This window comes from Chiloscyllium plagiosum, chromosome 3 (assembly GCF_004010195.1).
Source record: "Chiloscyllium plagiosum isolate BGI_BamShark_2017 chromosome 3, ASM401019v2, whole genome shotgun sequence".
NCBI lineage: Eukaryota > Metazoa > Chordata > Chondrichthyes > Orectolobiformes > Hemiscylliidae > Chiloscyllium > Chiloscyllium plagiosum.
The window spans coordinates 109,358,295-109,376,871 of record NC_057712.1 but is presented as its reverse complement, the minus strand read 5'-3'; the positions used below and the strand labels follow the sequence as shown (position 1 = coordinate 109,376,871).

At 39.0% G+C, this 18,577-nt stretch overlaps 1 protein-coding gene across 6 annotated transcripts in view; it reads left to right on the top strand.

Moving 5' to 3' along the window:
- Positions 1-18,577, top strand: part of atg5 (ATG5 autophagy related 5 homolog (S. cerevisiae)) — a 157,483-nt gene that overhangs the window by 66,002 nt on the left and 72,904 nt on the right. For all 6 annotated transcript variants that reach the window (XR_006311231.1, XM_043687041.1, XM_043687043.1 and 3 more), the window contains one exon: positions 13,759-13,853. Coding sequence is in view for 5 of the 6 variants with exons in the window: in XM_043687041.1 (XP_043542976.1) it covers positions 13,759-13,853 (95 nt within the window). In the remaining variant the exon portion in view is untranslated. The remainder of the gene's footprint in view (positions 1-13,758; positions 13,854-18,577) is intronic.

Sequence of the window (18,577 nt, the reverse complement as noted above, 5' to 3'; positions counted from 1 at the left end):
TCTAAATGTTACTACAGAAGGTTATAGCTAATGATTTGTTTAAATGGTGTACCTGGAACAACAAGGGACGTCACTCGCCAGTCAAAAGGAAAAAAGTACTCTCTAGTCTTAAAATGGAAATGTTGAATATTGCCTTACTGCAGGACACTTGGATGATAGGGAACATTTGGAGTTACAGCAGAATGGGTTTGATTGGGTTTATGTTTCATCTTTTAATACTAGGAATAGGGGAGTTGGCCACACTTGTTAGGTGGAATCTCCCATTTAAATTACTAATGTGTGTTAAAGACACATACGGGGAGATTTGTAATCCTTTAAGCCTTGATAAATGGAGAAGGGTTTGGTATTTTAAATGTCTACTGTCCCCTGGCACATCCCCTTAAATGTCTGAAATATGTATTGTCTAAATTGATTAGTCTTGCATCTCAACATATCATCGTAGGGAGAGATTTTAATTGTCCTATTGATCCCGTGATAGACAGGTTCCCCGAAAGCCCCCCGATACCCTCTTTACAAACTAAACAATTAATGGGTTTGTGTGTTGAGTTACAGTTGGTGAACATCTGGAGGCGTCTTCACCCTACAGGCAAGGATTTTAACTTTTTTTTCCCAATCCGCATAGGTGCTACCCTAGGATTGATTTCTTTTTGACTCCTGGAGCAATCCTGAACACTGACATTCTGTGCGATTGATAATGTTACCATTTCCGATCACGCTCTACTGTTCTTTGTTGGTTAAGATTAAGGTCAGTGTAGTGGGTCTGAGACACTGGCGAATGGATCCCTTTATCCTTAAGGATAGTAACCTTGTGGAGTATTTTTCCACTGTACTAGGGCTTTCCTAGACATAGTTCAGGTTCGGCTAGTAGCCCGTCCAGTCTCTGGGAAACTGCTAAAGCCTATGCTGTGGGTTAGTTATTTCCTACTCCGCCAGTAAGAAGTGGCAGATGGGTAAGCAGCAATGGCTGCTCAAAACACAGTTGAAGGCAGCCGAGCAGGCGTACTTTGACAAGCCCTTGTTGACTAAGCTACAGAGGATCACAGCGCTTCGGTCTGCACTGAACTCCATGCTCATGCAGACAGTTAAGAAAGAGCTCACATTTGCAAAACAAAGGTTGTTTGAGCATGGTGACAAACCAAGCAAGTACTTAGCATATCTTGCCAGCAAAAAGAGTGCTCCTCAAGCCATTATGTAGATCAGGGAAGGTGCTGGAAACCTAACCTGTGATTCTAAAAAGATTAATGTGTCATTTCAGAGATTTTACTCTGAATTAAATCAGCCTGAAATTTGTGAGGATGGGCAAGCTAGGATGAGGTCTTTTTTTCCCAAGAATCTGAAGCTCCCGGGTGTAACCCCAAAGAAGAGTCTTTTCTTAATGTCCCATTATCAGTGCAGGAGGCTGTAAAGCAGTTTCAGAGTGGAAAGGCGTCTGGTCTTGATGGACTTCCCAGAGAGTTTTATAAAGAATTTATAAACATGCTGACAGGCCCAATGCTCAACATATACAATGATTCGTACAGTCATGATCGCCTCCCGCCATCTCTGAGAGGCCAATATCTCTCTCATTCTTAAAAAAAAAAGGAAAGCCCTGGAGGACTCTGCTTCCTATAGGCCCATTTCACTTTTGAATGTTGATTTCAAACTCTTTTCTAAGAGTCTTGTGTTAAGGCTAGAAACTGTGTTGCCTTTTGTCATTAAAGAGGACCAGACGAGCTTTATAAAGGGCCGCAGATCTTCCAGTACTGTTAAGAGATTACTTAATGTGATCCAAGCATGTCAACAACATTCTGTACAGGGGTTAATGATCTCTCTAGGTGCAGGGAAGACATTTGATTGGGTCAAATGGCCATACCTTTTTTAATAGGAGCAAGTGAGAACTGCAGATGCTGGAGTATCAGAGTCGAGAATGTGGTGTTGGAAAAGCACAGCAGGTCAGGCAGCATCCAAGGAGCATGTTTCGAGCATTCCTGATGAAGGGCTTTTGCCCAAAACGTCGATTGCTCCTCAGATGCTGCCTGACCACCTGTGCTTTTCCAGCACCACACACTCATACCTTTTTTTATACTCTAGAGCAGTTCGGCTTAGGCAATGCCTTTACAAGATGGGTAAAGGTTTTCTATAGTGACCCTCTTACTGCAGCTCTCACCAATTTTAATATCTTCACGGGCTGTCGCCTTTCGCCATTGCTTTTCACATTGGTGATCAAGCCACTGGCGAAGGCCATTCGTGGGGATCCTAATATATAGGCTCCGGAAGTGGGGTCAAAATCACACAAGATTTCATTGTACGCGGACGATGACCTCATCTTTTTGTCAAACCCAGTAGTTTCGGTGACTCATCTGATGCAATGTATCAACTTGTTTGGCACTTTTCAGGTTACAAGATTAACTTTGCAAAATCCAAGGCTATGTCTATGGGTGGTCTTACGAAAATGCCAGGTTTTGAGGACAGATCTATATTCCCTTTTAAATGGTCACAGGGGGATTTTCTTTGTTTGGGTATATTCATTACTCCCATTTTTGATCCTCAGTTTGAAGCTAATTTTGATCTTTATTCGACAAAATCAAACAAGACCTTCGAAGATTTGACGCGCTTCTGGTTTCTTGGTTAGATCGGATAGCCCTCATTAAAATGAATATTCTCCCCCACCTACTGTACCCCATGTGAATGCTCCCTTTGATTTCACTAGACAAGCGTTCAGGAGACTGAACGGCTGGTTCACGTCTTTTATCTGGCATCATAAGCAGCCTCTTATTAAGCGAACTAAATTGTATCTACTCCCACAGACTGGAGGGGGTGGATCTTCTGGACATTAAATAAATTCAATTAAGCTTGCTTTTATCTTATGTGAGTGACTGGGCCTGTGGGGACCCTCTTTCAATCTGGTTAGAAATTGAAACTTCTCAGGCAAGGTGCCCTCTTACTCACTTGCTGTTCCTGGACAAAATGAGGACAGTTAATAAATATTGTCACAACTAAATAGTTATCAATATTGTTAAAGCATGGAGGGCAATGTGGCAGAGTTGAAGGCATTATTGCCAAAACATCATTTCTTATACTATAAGTGGTATGCGGGGCTGATGGATTCTGGGTTTAAACTCTAGGCAGCTAAGGATGTGTCTTGCCTGGGTGATTTATTTGAGGGGGACACAATTATGTGTTTTTACCAGTTAGCTCAGAAATACAAGCTACCTAGCAGGGACCTCTTTGCTTTTTTCCAAATTAGGGATTTCTTTCAAAAAAGGACTACACGCTTAACCGATTCCTACAGATCCAACGTAGAGAAGAGGGTGCTTGTTAGCATGCGTTATCACTTGTTGGGGGGGGGGGGGAGGGGAGGGGGTGGGAGTAGCCTCTCAGATGAGACCAAACGGCTTTGCAGGGTGTGGGAGAGAGCTTTGGGCACTGAGATCTCTTCAGAGTCATGGGAAGATATTTGGAAGAATGCAAGGAAGATTTCGATTTGCAGTAGAACCCATGCTTCACAGTTGAAGATTCTCCACACGGTTGACTTAGCTCCAGATTGTTTATGAAAATTTAAAGCAGGAGTATCTTCAACATGTACCAAGTGCAAATAGAGTACAGGCACTATGGCACTCATTGCCTCTGGTTCTGCTGCAGGTTCCAGGCATAATGGAGTGCTATAACAGTTACAATAGAGTGGATCTTAGGAGCAAGGGTGGAGATGGACCCAGTTTCTCCTCTTATTGGCCTGCCCAGTGTATTCCCCTTTGCGCATAAGAAAAAACTTTTCAATATTCTTAACTTATTGCGCAAGAAAGAATATTCTGCTAGTTTGGCTGTCTGAAAATCCTCTGGGCTTGTTGGGCTCTCATAAGATAGTTATGGAGCATATCCCTTTGGACTTCCTTACAAGTGTGGTGCTCCATAAAACTGAGATTTTCTATAAGAACTGGCAGCTCTTTTTGGACTACTGGACACAGATTTGTCTGCCACACTAATAAGTACTTTTATGAAGCCACAATAATTGTGTTTTATGAATCTAATACCCAGAGAGGAAGAACTATGAATGTATGAATATGTGTAAATTAATGCTGTTGATGGTGGAGGCCTAGTGTTTTGTCTTAGCTGTTTTATTATTTATTAATTAATTGTTATTTATTTATGTGTTTAGTTTTTTCTTATAAAGTTGTGTATTTGTATATGAGTGTAGTTTGGTTTTTTGCTCTACTGTTTTGAATTGTATTTGTAATATTAAAACATACCTATTTTTGCAATAAAAATATATTTTAAAAAACATCTTTCATTTTATTTTTGTGGTATTTTGTATGAAACCATTTTTTCCAACTTTGTTCACATCCCCTAGTTTTGTTTTGCTGTGTAATGCCTGTTTTCCTCTGAAATACTTTTAGTGAATAAAGGCGGCTTTTCAACATATATGTTGAATGATACCACTAAGGAGAGTGTGGTGCTGGAAGAGGACAGCAAGTCAGGCAGCATCCGAGGAGCAGGAGAATCAACATTTCAGGCACGACCCCTTCACCAGCAATCTGATACCAGTCTGATGTCAGCAGATCATATTATTCTTCACTTGTACTTCAGCATTGTAGCTTTCTGCAAGGAGCTGCTGACTCCTGTTTAATACTTGTACAGAATTTAATTTCTTTAACCCACCTGAATTTTAAGAATTATTTTTTAGCAGTTGTTGTAAAACTCAAATCAGCAATCTTGCAGTTAGAATAGATGCTATTGTGGACAGATGTATTTTGACTATTTGTTCTAAATATTTTTTATGTTGCTGAATCGATGAAAGGTTTTACCTGCAATCTTAAGATGATTGCTGTTTTGCATTGCCGAAGCAGGCAGTGATATCAAGGAAAATAAAGAGGTTTATGTGGCACCTTTTTAGGACTTCACAACTTGTTCAACTTTAAAACATTTTTGAAGCATAAATGTTGTGTTGGAAAAAGTGTAGTTAAATTGCATGCATTTATAATAGCCAAATAGTCTGTTTTAAATACCATTTGTGCGAAATATTGAGTGTGCACCGATGTTCTTTTTCAATCTAATATGTCTACTCAAAATATTTAATGTCTTACCTTAAAAATGAAACAATTGGCAGTGCAGGTTTCACTTAGTACTGTTCTGTCTGTGTGTTAGCTTGGATTTTGTGCTTGGGATTCAGAAGAGAATTTAAACCCACAACCTTTGCCTCAGAGGTAAGCGTGCTGCCAGCAGAGAAAAGGCTGACTGTGCAGCACATGAGATGTGATTTCAAAAAAAATGTGGTTGTGCAGTTTGTAATAAAGTAATTTTTTTCTCCAAAGATTTCTCTAGATGAGTGAAAATATTTCTAAATGGATGAAATCTTCAATTTTTGATTGAAATTTGAATACTGGCACAAAATGAATTTAAAATTAACAGAAACTCTTAAGCAATTCGTTAACTGTTTTTATAGTTTCAACATGACACACTGAATTTTCTTGGCATTAGTCATACTGTCATTAAAATACTGCTGTTTGAAAGCACAACATGCAAATGTTTACCACTGTATTTTTATAACGTCAGTGTACTTTTACAATTATTGATGGTGTGCCCAAACTATAAAAGAAGCAATAGTTTTTTTTTCAAATGTTTATGGAACTTCAGATTCCTTATTTCAATAGCATCAACAGCCAACTTAATGTAATAAATCCACTAGGTGCAGGTTTTGCTTTGCTTTTCAAAGCCGTTGGTACAAGCTGCATTTAGTGCTGTGCTTCGCAAATAGTGTTTAAATCTGATGGGTATAGTTTTTATGTGAAAGTTGATGACGTTTAGAGTCCTAGAGCTGTGCAGCATGGAAACAGACATTGATATTTCTTTTAATCTATGGATTTTGCAGCTGACTGTTTATTATTGGAGTCTTTATTTCAGTTCTTTGTTTTAGCTGAGCTTGACTTAAAATTTAATTCTACATTATTACTTGTTATTATGTATGGACCCTTAAATATCCCATTCTTTTCTGAACTTGTTTTACTTGTTTTATCTGGTAAAGGCAAACGTTTCCAATATTAATAAATTTATCTTGTTTAATAACCATAAAGTACTCACTTCGCTGGAGAAAGTAAATTTGAGCTATGTATTAAATACTCTCAGTTGTGACTATTGGCATAACAAGAGTAATGCTCATTTGAAAATGTATTACATAGTGATGACTACAAATAAATAATCTCTCCTAGTTTGGAGAGCACTCTCATCAGTCAGTTGCGACTAAAATTGATGATGAGCTTAAAAAACAAATGTAAGAATGGCCACTTCTTGAAAATATTCACTACTGCTGACATGACTTTCATCAAATTAACAACAATGTTACTTCATAAGTATCTCTGGGCTCAATAAATCCCAGAGCAGTCAATTTATAGTGAATGAAAGCAAACTCTGCAAAGGGTTGTATTAAATGAGTCAGTGAATACAGAGAAGTCCTTGCAGATTGGAAAGAGGATGACTTTTCAAAAAGATGAGAAAATAATGTGGCAACTTTAATCATTAATAATTTGCAAAGAAAATTCAAATTTGTCACATTAATTATCTATAATTGAAATTGCTAATCAAAAAAGATTGGTAACCTAACTTAAATTTGGAAAGAGCTAAGGAATGGTCAGAAGGTAATGAGACAATGAGTATTCAAATTATCGTTTCACAGTACACAATGGGTGTTACATTTTGTGAAAGCTTTCCATCTTGCACTCGTCAGAGCAATTCACAATCAATACCAAAGTAAATGGAAAACAGCATTTAACAATCAGCACTCTCCTTGTTTTCCCTTTCCTTTGGTACCTCTAGTGAATTGTCCTGATGAGTGCAAGAAGAAAAGTTTCAAGCAAATGTCTTTTTCAACATTATATTGGATATTAGTTATGCAAGCAAACAGTTGCACTGAACAATGGCTCAGTTTTAGCCTACTGGACCCGTCTAAGTTCAGAAATCTAAAACTTAATTCAAGGTATCCAATTTGTGTACGATTCTAAACTAGGAGAACGTTAGAGTCTGATGAAACAAGGAAAGAAGTGCACCCTTTTATTAATAGCTTTATAGTAATAAAGCATCTGAAGGCACTTCACACATAAAATGACAGTGTCATTCTGGATGTTAGGCAGATGACCAAAAAGCTGTTCAATCATTAATCTTGGAAATAAATTAATATCTTTACAATTGTTTTATGTTTTGTGGCCTACATTCATGATTTAATAATATACTTCTGTCTATTGTTTTCCATCCTGTAATTGTTTGATCATATTACTCTTCAAAAGTTCTATATTTTGAGTCTTTTTTTGTATTTGTGTTTCAGCAACATCTTATTATTCTGCTTTATACCTTATGTCAAATCTCTGTCAAAGGTCAATGTCCCATAAGACAATTTGGGCTGGATATTAAATGTTGACCTTGACAATGATGCTCACATCCCCAGAATGTTGTTGTTTTAAAAGTAATGTTTTTTGTTGCCGATCTGACATATTGCATTAACTGATATAAAATTATTTGAATTAACTGTGGCCCTCCTTTTAAAAATAAGTCAATTTTACATTGGCTTTGTTGCAACCTCTAGCATGCACACACCATACTCAATAAATCGCTGAAATGTAAATTCTCTCAACAATTTTCCTGCCAGCGCATGTTATCTTGTAAATATCAGTGTTAAAGTTAACTCGACGACTAGTTTAATTCTTAGGATAATGTCCTTATTCTGTAGCTTTGCAATCTCTCTTTGTGCTGTATGCCACAAATCTTTCAGCTGAAACTCTGAGTTCTTCCTCCTCAATGAAAATTTACTTTGAAACAGTCTGATATTCTAGGTTTTGTACTGGCTTGTTCTCTTTCAAGTTAGTTCTTAACCGTTGCATATTGTCACCACAAATTTCAAAGTGTTTATTTCTGGCTTGTTTTATTACTCATAATCTGATCCAGTAATACCTCCACCCTTATAGCTTAGGAACATACTGCTCAAGGAAGAAGTCTTTTACATGTTTTATATCTTTTTTTCTATTCTGAACCAATAGTCATGAATAATGAAACTCTCTCAGAAATGTTATTCTAACTCATCTTGCTAACCTAACTCAAACTTGCTTTTCAATTTACTTCCTGCAATTGATGTCTGCAATACTCCTCTAAATATGTAATGGGCCTTCATTAGAAACAAACTGTTGAGGTGAAAACCTATTGACAATCTTTTTCTTGTCTATGTTAACACTTGAAAAGAAATAGCTATGACCTGTACAATTGTATAGGTTCATCAGATGCTAAATGGAATGACGAAGGCTTTTCTTGAACACCAATTTAACCTACATCACGATTAAAGCATGAGGCTTTGGAAATACTGGTATAAGAAATCACTTTGTCATGCCAGAGCATGATCAATAGCTGGAATGCTTAATTTGTAATGATGTTTTCTCCAGGTTGATTAGATAATTCTAAATCAGCACAAATTAAGATGGAAGATTTTTGATTCCTTTAGTAGAGTGGAACATGGGAGATTTCTTCTCTAGTTTTGTCTTTAGAGCGTGATGTTTCAGACTATATAAATGTGTTCATATCTTGTGGACATCACTGGCTAGGCCAACATTTACTGCTCTCGGGGTAGTGTTGGCAAGCTGACTTCTTGAATCTTTGCAGTCTTTGTGGTGTATGTGTACACACATTGGTTAGAGTAGGTATTCCAGGATTTTGTTTCAGTCACAAAAGAATGATATATTTCCAAATCCATGTGATGTACACCATTGGAGGAGAACTTCTCCCCTTCCTCTTGGTGATAGAATTTGTAAGATTGGAAATTACTGTCAAGCAGAGTGAGTGATTTTCAGCAATGCATCTTGCATATGGTTGATGTTGCTTCTAATATGCACTTGTGATGGACAATTTCAACATTGGAGTCATGGATGGGGTGCTGAACAAGCAGGCCACTTGTTTCTGGGTAGTGTCAAACCTATTTAGTGATTTGGAACTGCACTTATTCAGACAAGTGGAGAATATTCTATCAGGTTTTAGATTTGAGCTTTATAACTCATAAACAGGCTTTGGAAGTTGTGAAATTAGTTTATTGTCAAATTACTCCACTTGGCTGTTTGTTTTTGTAATACATCTGTATAAACTGGCCCTGCACAGTCTCTGGTTGATGATATCCCCAGGATACTGGTATAAGGAGATTCAGTGATGATAGTGTGTTTAAGATAGGAAAATTATGCTTTTTTTTTTACTCTTAGAAATAAATCTGATGTGGTACTGTGTAGGAGTGAAATAATGTCAAAAGGCTATCAGTTTGCTTTTACCCTCTTTTCTTTTTCTGGAACCGATGCTTATCTCAGTTATTTAGGTATTCGCAAGGGTAGTTAAAGATGTAGACCAGCAGGCATGGGCCATTTAACCCATCAAGCCCTCTCTGCTGTTCATTGAGATGATGGCTGATCTGCAAATCCTCTACTTTCCTCCCTTATTCCAATAACTCTTGATTCCCTCACTGATTAGCAGCCTATCTATTTCAGCCTTTAATATGCTTAGTATGATCCAGCTTCAACAACCCTCTGTGATAAAGAATTCTACAAATTCACTACCTTTGAAGAGAAGAAATTTGTCGTCTTCTCTGTTTTAAATTGGTGACCCATTACTCTGAGATTATGCCATAAAATCCCAGACTCTTTCAAGGGAACGGAATTTTCCCAACTACTTTCTTAAATTTCTTAAGAATATTTTATGTTCCAATAATATCACTTCTCAAACTTCTAAACTCCAATAAGTACAGTGCCAAATTACTCCTCTTTTGCTCATAACATTGTCCCTCCATACTCTGGATAAATCTAATGAATGTTTTCTGGACTGCCTCACATGGTAATGTATATTTATCTTTCCTTAGATAAGGAGATCAGAACTGTTCACAGTATTCCAAGTGTTCTCTGATGAGTTTGTATAGTTTTAGGAAAGACCATATTATTTTCATACTCCATTCCCTTTGAAATAAATGCCAGCATTCCATTTAGCTTCTCTATCACCCATTGAAGTTGTGTGCTCACGTTTTGAAGTTCATGCACAAGAATCCCCAATCCCTCTGAGCTGCAGCTATCTCCATTTGAGTCATATTCAACTTTTTAATTTTTCCTGTCAAGGTGCATAATCCCACATTATATTCTGTCAGCTAAGATTTTGCCCACTCCCTTAACTAATTTTCCTTCATTGAATCTTCATCCTCATGACTTGATTTCCCACCTATTTTTGTGGTATGGTAATTCATTTCCACCATCCATTGTAAATAATTATGGCTTCAGTATCAATCCCTGCAGCACTGCACTAGTATAGGTTGCCTAGTATAGGTTGCCTATGATGAACAGCAGTTCATCAATGACCCAACACCGATCCTTGCGGTATACCACTGGTAAGTGGATTTCAGGATGAACATTTCCCATCCACCACCACCCTTTGTCTTCTTTCAGCAAGCCAATTTGGCTAAACATTAAACTAATTAGCTAGCATTGACAACTAATAAGAAGATGGAGTTGGAAGTGTGTGTGTGTGTGTGTAACCGGAATGCAAAGTACTGGGCTAATGGTAGGATTCTTGGTAGTGTCAATGAGCAGAGAGAGCAAGTGTGAGGTGATTCACTTTGGTTGGAGTAACCGGAATGCAAAGTACTGGGCTAATGGTAGGATTCTTGGTAGTGTCAATGAGCAGAGAGATCTCGGTGTCCAGGTACACAGATCCCTGAAAGTTGCCACGCAGGTTGACAGGGTTGTTAAGAAGGCATACAGTGTTTTAGCTTTTATTAATAGAGAGATCAAGTTCCAGAACCATGAGGTTATGCTACAGCTGTACAAAACTCCAGTGAAGCCGCACTTGGAGTATTGTGTACAGTTCTGGTCACCGCATTATAAGAAGGATGTGGAAGCTTTGGAAAGGGTGCAGAGGAGATTTACTAGGATGTTGCCTGGTATGGAGGGAAGGTCTTACAAGGAAAGGCTGAGGGACTTGAGGCTGTTTTCATTAGAGAGAAGAAGGTTGAGAGGTGACTTAATAGAGACATGTAAGATAATCAGAGGGTTAGATAGGGTGGAAAGGGAAAGCCTTTTTCCAAGTATGGTGATGGCGAGCACGAGGGGGCATAGCTTTAAATTGAGGGGTGATAGATACAGGACAGATGTCAGAGGTAGTTTCTTTACTCAGTGGTAAGGGTATGGAATGCTTTGCCTGCAACAGTAGTAGATTCGCCAACTTTAAGTACATTTAAGTCGTCGTTGGCCAAGCATATGGACATACGTGGAATAGTGTAGGTTAGATGGGCTTCAGATTGGTATGACAGGTCGGCGCAACATTGAGGGCCGAAGCGCCTGTACTGCGCTGTAATGTTCTATGTTCTAAATTAGTTATCCCATTGTCTATGCACGCTAATGTTGTACCACTCCTAACTGCATGAACTCTCATCTTATTAAGTAGCCTACTTTATCAAATTCCATTTGGAAAGTCAAATGTATTACATTTAACTTGTTCCCCTTTATCTATTGTTACCTCAAAGAACACTAATAAAGTTGTCATGCATGATTTACCTTTGAGGCCATGCTAACTTTGCTTGATTATATTATGTTTCTAAATATTCTTGTTATATGTTTTATAATAAACTGTAATGTTTTTCCAGTGACTGATATTAAGCTAACAACCTATAGTTAAGTGTTTTTGTTTCCCTTTTTAATGAGGATACATGAGTTGGGGACCTAGTAAAAAGCCTTGTGATGTGGTTCTGTCTCCAAGATGTTTTGGAGATGTTTGCTGACAGTCGTCCACGAACTCCTGTTATTTCCTCTGTCTTAGTGCCATGTATTTTTGATAAAATGAATTGTCTTTGTTTTTGGCTGGGGAGATGCTGATGAGATCAAAGTAGTTACATGCAAGGAAACCTCACAACTGGGCAACGTACTGTACTTCTGAGACAAATACTTGGGAATTCAGATATGATTTTTCTCACCCCCTTCAAGGTGATGAAGATTGCATGTCTGTTACCCAGAAAATAGGAAAGAAGTAAGCCAGTTGGTGCTTCAAGCCTGCTACACTATTCATTATAATTCTGGCTGATCTTCTAACTTGATTCTGTTTACACTTTTCCCTTTTATCCATTGATTTCTTTAGCCTCCAGTGCTATATCTAACTCATTCTTGAAATCATACAATGTTTTAGATTAGATTACTTAGTGTGGAAACAGGCCCTTCGGCCCAATAAGTCCACACCGACCCGCTGAAGCGCAATCCACCCAGACCCATTCCCCTACACCTAACACTACGGGCAATTTAGCATGGCCAATTCACCTAACCCGCACATTTTTGGACTGTGGGAGGAAACGGAGCACCTGGAGGAAACCCACGCAGACACTGGGTGAATGTGCAAACTCCACACAGTCAGTTGCCTGAGGCAGGAGTTGAACCCGGATCTCTGGCGCTGTGAGGCAGCAGTGCTAGCCACCGTGCCGCTCACTTTTTCTGCAATATTTACAGGAAACAAAAATAAGTCAAACACGTTTTGTCCTTGACTACATTTGGATAGCACATTCCACAGGCTCACCACACTCTGGATGAAGAGATTTCTCCTCCGAATCAGTTGTACAGCACAGAGATAGATCCTTTGGCCTAACCTGTCTATGTCTACCAGCTTTACTAAACTGAACTAGTCCCATTTGTCGGTGTTTGGCCCATGTCCTTCTAAACTGTCCCTATCCATGTGCCTTTCAACATGTAATCTTATATTTCATTGTAAGTTGAGATTCTCATTCTCTTCAGGTCTCTGGCAACTATCTCACTTCATTCATTCATTGGCGGTCCCTCGCAGACGAAGATGACTCTATTGCACACTCAGTGAAGTCTGTAGCTGGCTGAAAAGGCCGGTGCAGCTACCACAGACACTCATACACTTGGGGGAGAAGGGGTAGGTGGGTTTTTGATGTGGCAGCGCTGTCCTTTCGCTGTTTTCACCTGGCTTCCACTGTCTGAGTCCTGTCTATGAAATGTCTATGCATCTAAATACATTACCCCATCCATTGCTTTAATCTTATGCGCTTATCTCCTACATGACATTTTGTCAAAAACCTTCCGAAAGTCCAAATAACCACACCCACTTGCTCCCCAACATACACTGAGAGTTACTCCTCAAAACATTCCAGTAGATTTGTCTAACCCTATTTCCCTTTCGAAAATCTCTGCTAACTCTGTCCAATCCTGCCTCAGTTTTCCAAATATTCAGGCATTATATCTTTTATCGTGGACTTCAGTATTTTTTCCTGCCTACCGATGTCGGGCTGACTGGTCCTTCATTCCTAGTTTTGTCTCTGCTTAAGTAAGGGGGTTTATGTTAGCTACCCTCCAGGCTGTAGGAACTGTTCCAGTGTCAATAGAATCTTGGAAGATGACCACCAACGTATCCACTAGAGCTAGTGCACTACTTTAAATACACTGAGATGTAATTCCCAGGACCTGAGGGTTTATCAGCTGTAAATCCTATCAATTTCGCCAACACTACTTCCAAACAAATCCTGATTTCCTCAGTTTGTCCCTCTCACTGAACTCTGTTCATCAACATTTCTGTTATGTTATTTGTGTCCTCCTTTCTGAAGGAGAAAGTAGCTGCAAATGGTGGAGCTGGCCTTTCAAGACTTGAGGAAGACTGCGGTCCTAGACTTTAATCAATTGAGTTAACCAAACAGCTGCATTTCAAATTTAATCAGACAAAATTAGTTTTGATTGTAATTTAAATGCTGAAACAAATATTGAAGTTTAATTTTTCTTTCTCTAGATAAGTTTGACCAGTTTTGGGCCATCAATCGAAAACTTATGGAGTATCCAACAGAGGAAGGAGGATTCCGATATATTCCTTTCAGGATATATCAGGTAACAGCCTTTATTGTGTAATAGATACATCATAGCTTATACGCTTTTCTCTAGTAAGGAAATTCTCTACTTTTTTTTCTATATTTCTGCAAAATTTGAAGTAGTCATTTGTCTACCTTTTAGGTGTTTGAAAGCAGTTGGGTTAACCACACTAAGTTAGGTTTTCCTATCATGTCAAAGAAATTGCTATTTTGTTTTTCCTTCAGATAGAAATTTAATTTGACCCAGCGGCATCCAGTGTCATTCTGTGAGCTGTCACTTGATCTGTGAGCTTGTCAATTGATCATTTATTTGTAAAGGAGTGTACCTTCTTACAACTTATCAAAGCAATTCAAGAAGGCAACTCCCCACAATCTTCTCAACAGTTAAGGCCTGACAGTAAATGCTGCTCCAGCCAACGATGCCCATATCATGTTTAGATTTTTTTTTAAAAAGAAGCTTTGCATTGTCTGTCTTCGTAATATCAGATCAGACTTGATCACTTGCCTCCTCCTCTCGTGTGTTATACTATGATGGAAAGAGTAGTGTTTTCTAAAATTAATGTGCATTAATTTTTATTTTGAGTCTCCTATTGTCTCTAAATACACTGCTGTTAGTGTGTGTTGGTGAAAGGATTGAATGTTGAAGCTAATTGGTGCCAATCAAGTGGGCAGTTTTGTCCTGAAAGGTCCCTAGATAGTGGCAATCTTTCCATATGTGGAAGTGTATAAAACAAATTATTACTCAAGTCACTGCCATATTGTATATTAGAATTCAGCTCAACGTATTAAATGCATGATCCATCTGTTTCCCCTTGACGCCCCACCATCTCACATGCTAGGGTTGAGAGGGAAATGGACTAAGTGCTGGCAAATGGGACTAGATTAATTTAGGATACCTGGTTGGCAGGGAAGAGTTGAACCGAAGGGTCTCTTTCCGTGCTGTACGTCTCTATGACTCTAGGTCCTTCTAGCTCCACAGATGTGTAATGACACTTCTGAACAAATTGATTTAAAAATATAAAAGTTTATGAATGCTCATGTGGCTCAATGGTAATGTTTCCTTTGAGCTGAAAAACTTGGGTTCAAGACCTATGTGCTCCAGAAGTATATCTAGACAAGTTGAGTGGGAAATTTAAACAATTTTATTTTTGTCGAATAAGTTGTCTGTCAGTAGAGCAGGCTAGGGATATGTTTTCAAGGAGCTGGTTGGAAGAGTACTTGTAAAGAGCAACCTTTTTTTGTGAAGAATGAAGATAATCCTAGCAAATGGGTAACCTATTATTCAGAAATATTATAGACAAATTGTTTGGAACATACAGTTAACATTTACAAACTGCTAAATCAGAGACAGTCAAAAAATTGCATTGTGTACTTTCCAATAAAAAGATTTAATTTTGTATGACTTTGAGTAGTCAGTTTTTCCATTCTAGTAATTTGAATTTAGGATGACGGCTATTGAGCAGCTTGTTTCAGTTTATTTGACCTTGGAGTCAGTCGGCATGTTTTTAAACTCCTGTATCATGGATTAATCTGCAAAGTTGCATTTTCACTAAGCACAACTGACTCATGAAACTAGAATGAACCAAAAGAGGAAGTACAAAACTCAATATAGGAAAACATACTGAAGTAACTTAGTTTGCTGAAGTTCTTGGTAGTTAGTGATATATATGGGGTATTCTGCATTTCCTTTTGGTCTTGTAAGTCCTCTCTTAGAGTAAAGGAAGGTGTATATTGGTCACTTCTCGTAAAAAATAACTGTGCACCATAGATCAGATACTGTTCCTGGAAGCATTAAACATTCCATTTCATAGAAAACCTTTTTTTTGCCTGCATTTGCTGTCATCACAATCCATGCTTGTGGAGTTGCCTGTATCTAAACATTTCCTTGTGTAAAGTTTGCCAGAAAATGTCCCTTCCCACTATCAGAATTCCGAATTAGAAAATGTAATGCATTTGCCTCAATTATTTTTTCAAAAGCTCCTATTTATAAGTCTACACACAATGTTTTACCTGGTAGAACCTTTGGAAAGTTCCCTTCCTGCCTCTCTTGCTGCTATGGTCCCTGGAAGTAGCAGCAAATGGCGACAAGTGAAGCAGAGAACGGCAGCAGCCACAGATGTATCATGGATTGTGGGCGGCACGGTGGCACAGTGGTTAGCACTGCTGCCTCACAGCGCCTGAGACCCGGGTTCAATTCCCGCCTCAGGCGACTGACTGTGTGGAGTTTGCACGTTCTCCCCGTGTCTGCGTGGGTTTCCTCCGGGTGCTCTGGTTTCCTCCCACAGTCCAAAAGATGTGCAGGGTCAGGTGAATTGGCCATGCTAAAATTGCCCGTAGTGTTAGGTAAGGGGTAAATGTAGGGGTATGGGTGGGTTTCGCTTCAGCGGGTCGGTGTGGACTTGTTGGGCCGAAGGGCCTGTTTCCACACTGTAATGTAATCTAATCTAATCTAATCTAATGACTTAAGCACAGACCTCCTGTTTCAGCATGCTGGCGGACGGTAGTGTTTATGGCTATTTTATATCAAACTGTAATTAATTTTTCTTATTCGTTTATGGAATGTGGATGTAGCTGGCTCATACAGCATTTATTCCCTTCTGTAATTATCCTGATGAAGGTGATGGTGAACTGCTTTCCTGAACTTTTGCAGTCCTTGTGTGTAGGGATGCTCACAATGTTTTTGGAAGGAATTACCAGGATTTTGACCCAGCAGTAGAGAAGGAATGGCTCTATTGTTCCAAGTCAGAATATGAATGTACTGGAGGAGAACCTGCAGATGGTGGTGTTCCTGTGCATCTGCTGTCCTAGTCCTGCTAGTTGGTAGTGATTTTGAAAGTGCACTTGGGGGAGTTTTGATGAGTTACTGCAGCTCGTGTTATAGATGATGTGCTGCTGCCTTTGTGTTGGTAGTGAAGGGGGAAGACAATATTCAGGGTGATGAATGGGATACCAGTAAGGTTATCACTTTGTCCTGGATGGTGTCAACCTTCTTGATTGTTATGGAACTGCACTCAACCAGGTACGTTGAAAGTATTCATCACGCTGCTGTCTCATGCTTTGTAGATAATGGCATTAGAAAGACCAGAGTTACTGTGAAAATTACTTAATGCAGAATCATCAATCTCTGAACTGCTTTTGTGGACACAGTATTTATACGGATGGTCTAGTTCACCACCTTGCCAATGGTAATCCCCTAGTTATTATTAGTGGGTGGTTCAGTAATGAAACTGAGTATCGAAGGGTTATGGTTAGGGTTATGGACAGGATTGTGTTTGCCATTGTTGTTTCGGGCTCATAGGTTAATGCTAGGTGGTTCATCAGGCTTTATCCCTTTAGACTTGATAGTGGCTTCATACAACTGGGGCTGAAGACCCATGTAAGGCTGGCAGATTTCCTTTTGCTACAAATAGTAGGAAACCAGATGGGCTTTAATAGTTGTTATTAGGCTAATTTTTAATTCCAGATTTTTTTGGATTCAAACATCACAATCTAGTATGGAGGTTTTCGAATCCTTTTCTAGTGGCAATATTACTATGCCAACACATCATTTGGATGAATAATTTGAGTTTTTAATCTGTCCTCTCCAAGGATGCCCTATTGAAGCTATTTCTGCACACCGTGCAATGAGAAAGTAAGTACAAGCTGTGACCAACTCCATGTTGTGTGTGGAAGTAGCATATCATTTAGTCTTCAGTTTAGTACCATTCTACTAGGCCATTCTCCTTGCCATTCTGTTGTTTAGTGCAGAATCCTGGCTTTTCCAGAGCTTTGATATGGCATTTGTGGAAAAGTTTCATCAAGGACACCTGAGCATAAGACATAAGAGCAGAAGTTGGCCATTCAGCCTGTCGAATCTGCTCTGCCATTTGTTGAGATCATGGCTGATGATGATCCTCAACTGCATTTTCCTGCTCAAGTGATTGGAATGAGGTCCAGGTGGAGTTCACTGACTAATACCCTTGATTGGGGTTGTTAACTTCGCCAATCAAGGAACCCTGGCTGACAGATATAAATTGGCAATTCAAGAAAAAGCAAGAAAAAGGGCGACCCAGAGAGTCTCCCCATTATAGCAACTGGCTCTCTGCATCTCCTGTTTATATCTGTCAGCCAGTGCTCTCTGATTGGGGTTGTTAACCTTGGAGAAAGTGAGGACTGCAGATGCTGGAGTTCGAGTCAGTGTGGCACTGAAAAAGCACAGCAAATCAGGCAGCATCCGAGGAGCAGGTGAGTCGACATTTCGGACATAACCTTGGTGAATCCAGGATTTCACAGTCAATGAGATCCACCTGGCCCTCATTCCAATCACTGCACTCACCTTTTCCTCAATCCGATTCCCTTAACTGATTAAGAATCTACCTTTTATCGACTTAATAATCAAGCTTGGTCACATCTTATTGCTGTCTATAAAACTTGGCCATGTGCAAATTAGCTGCTATATCTACCTGCCCCAACAACAACAACTTTTCAGAACCAACTAATTACTTTTGACATTCTTCAGGCCATTCCATACAAATAAAAATACTTCCTTAAGAGAAATATTAAAAAGTTATTTATAAAATTTAACAACTTTCAAAAGGTAGGTCACCTTGAAGTCATTCCAATTTCTTAGTTTCTCATCCTAAAAGTGACAGTCTGTAAACACAATCTTGGCTTTAGGAATGGTGGAATAGGTTGCGAGGGAAATTATTGAAACAGGCAACACCCAAAGCTCCAGAGATGGCTAAATACATTTTTAGAGACCAA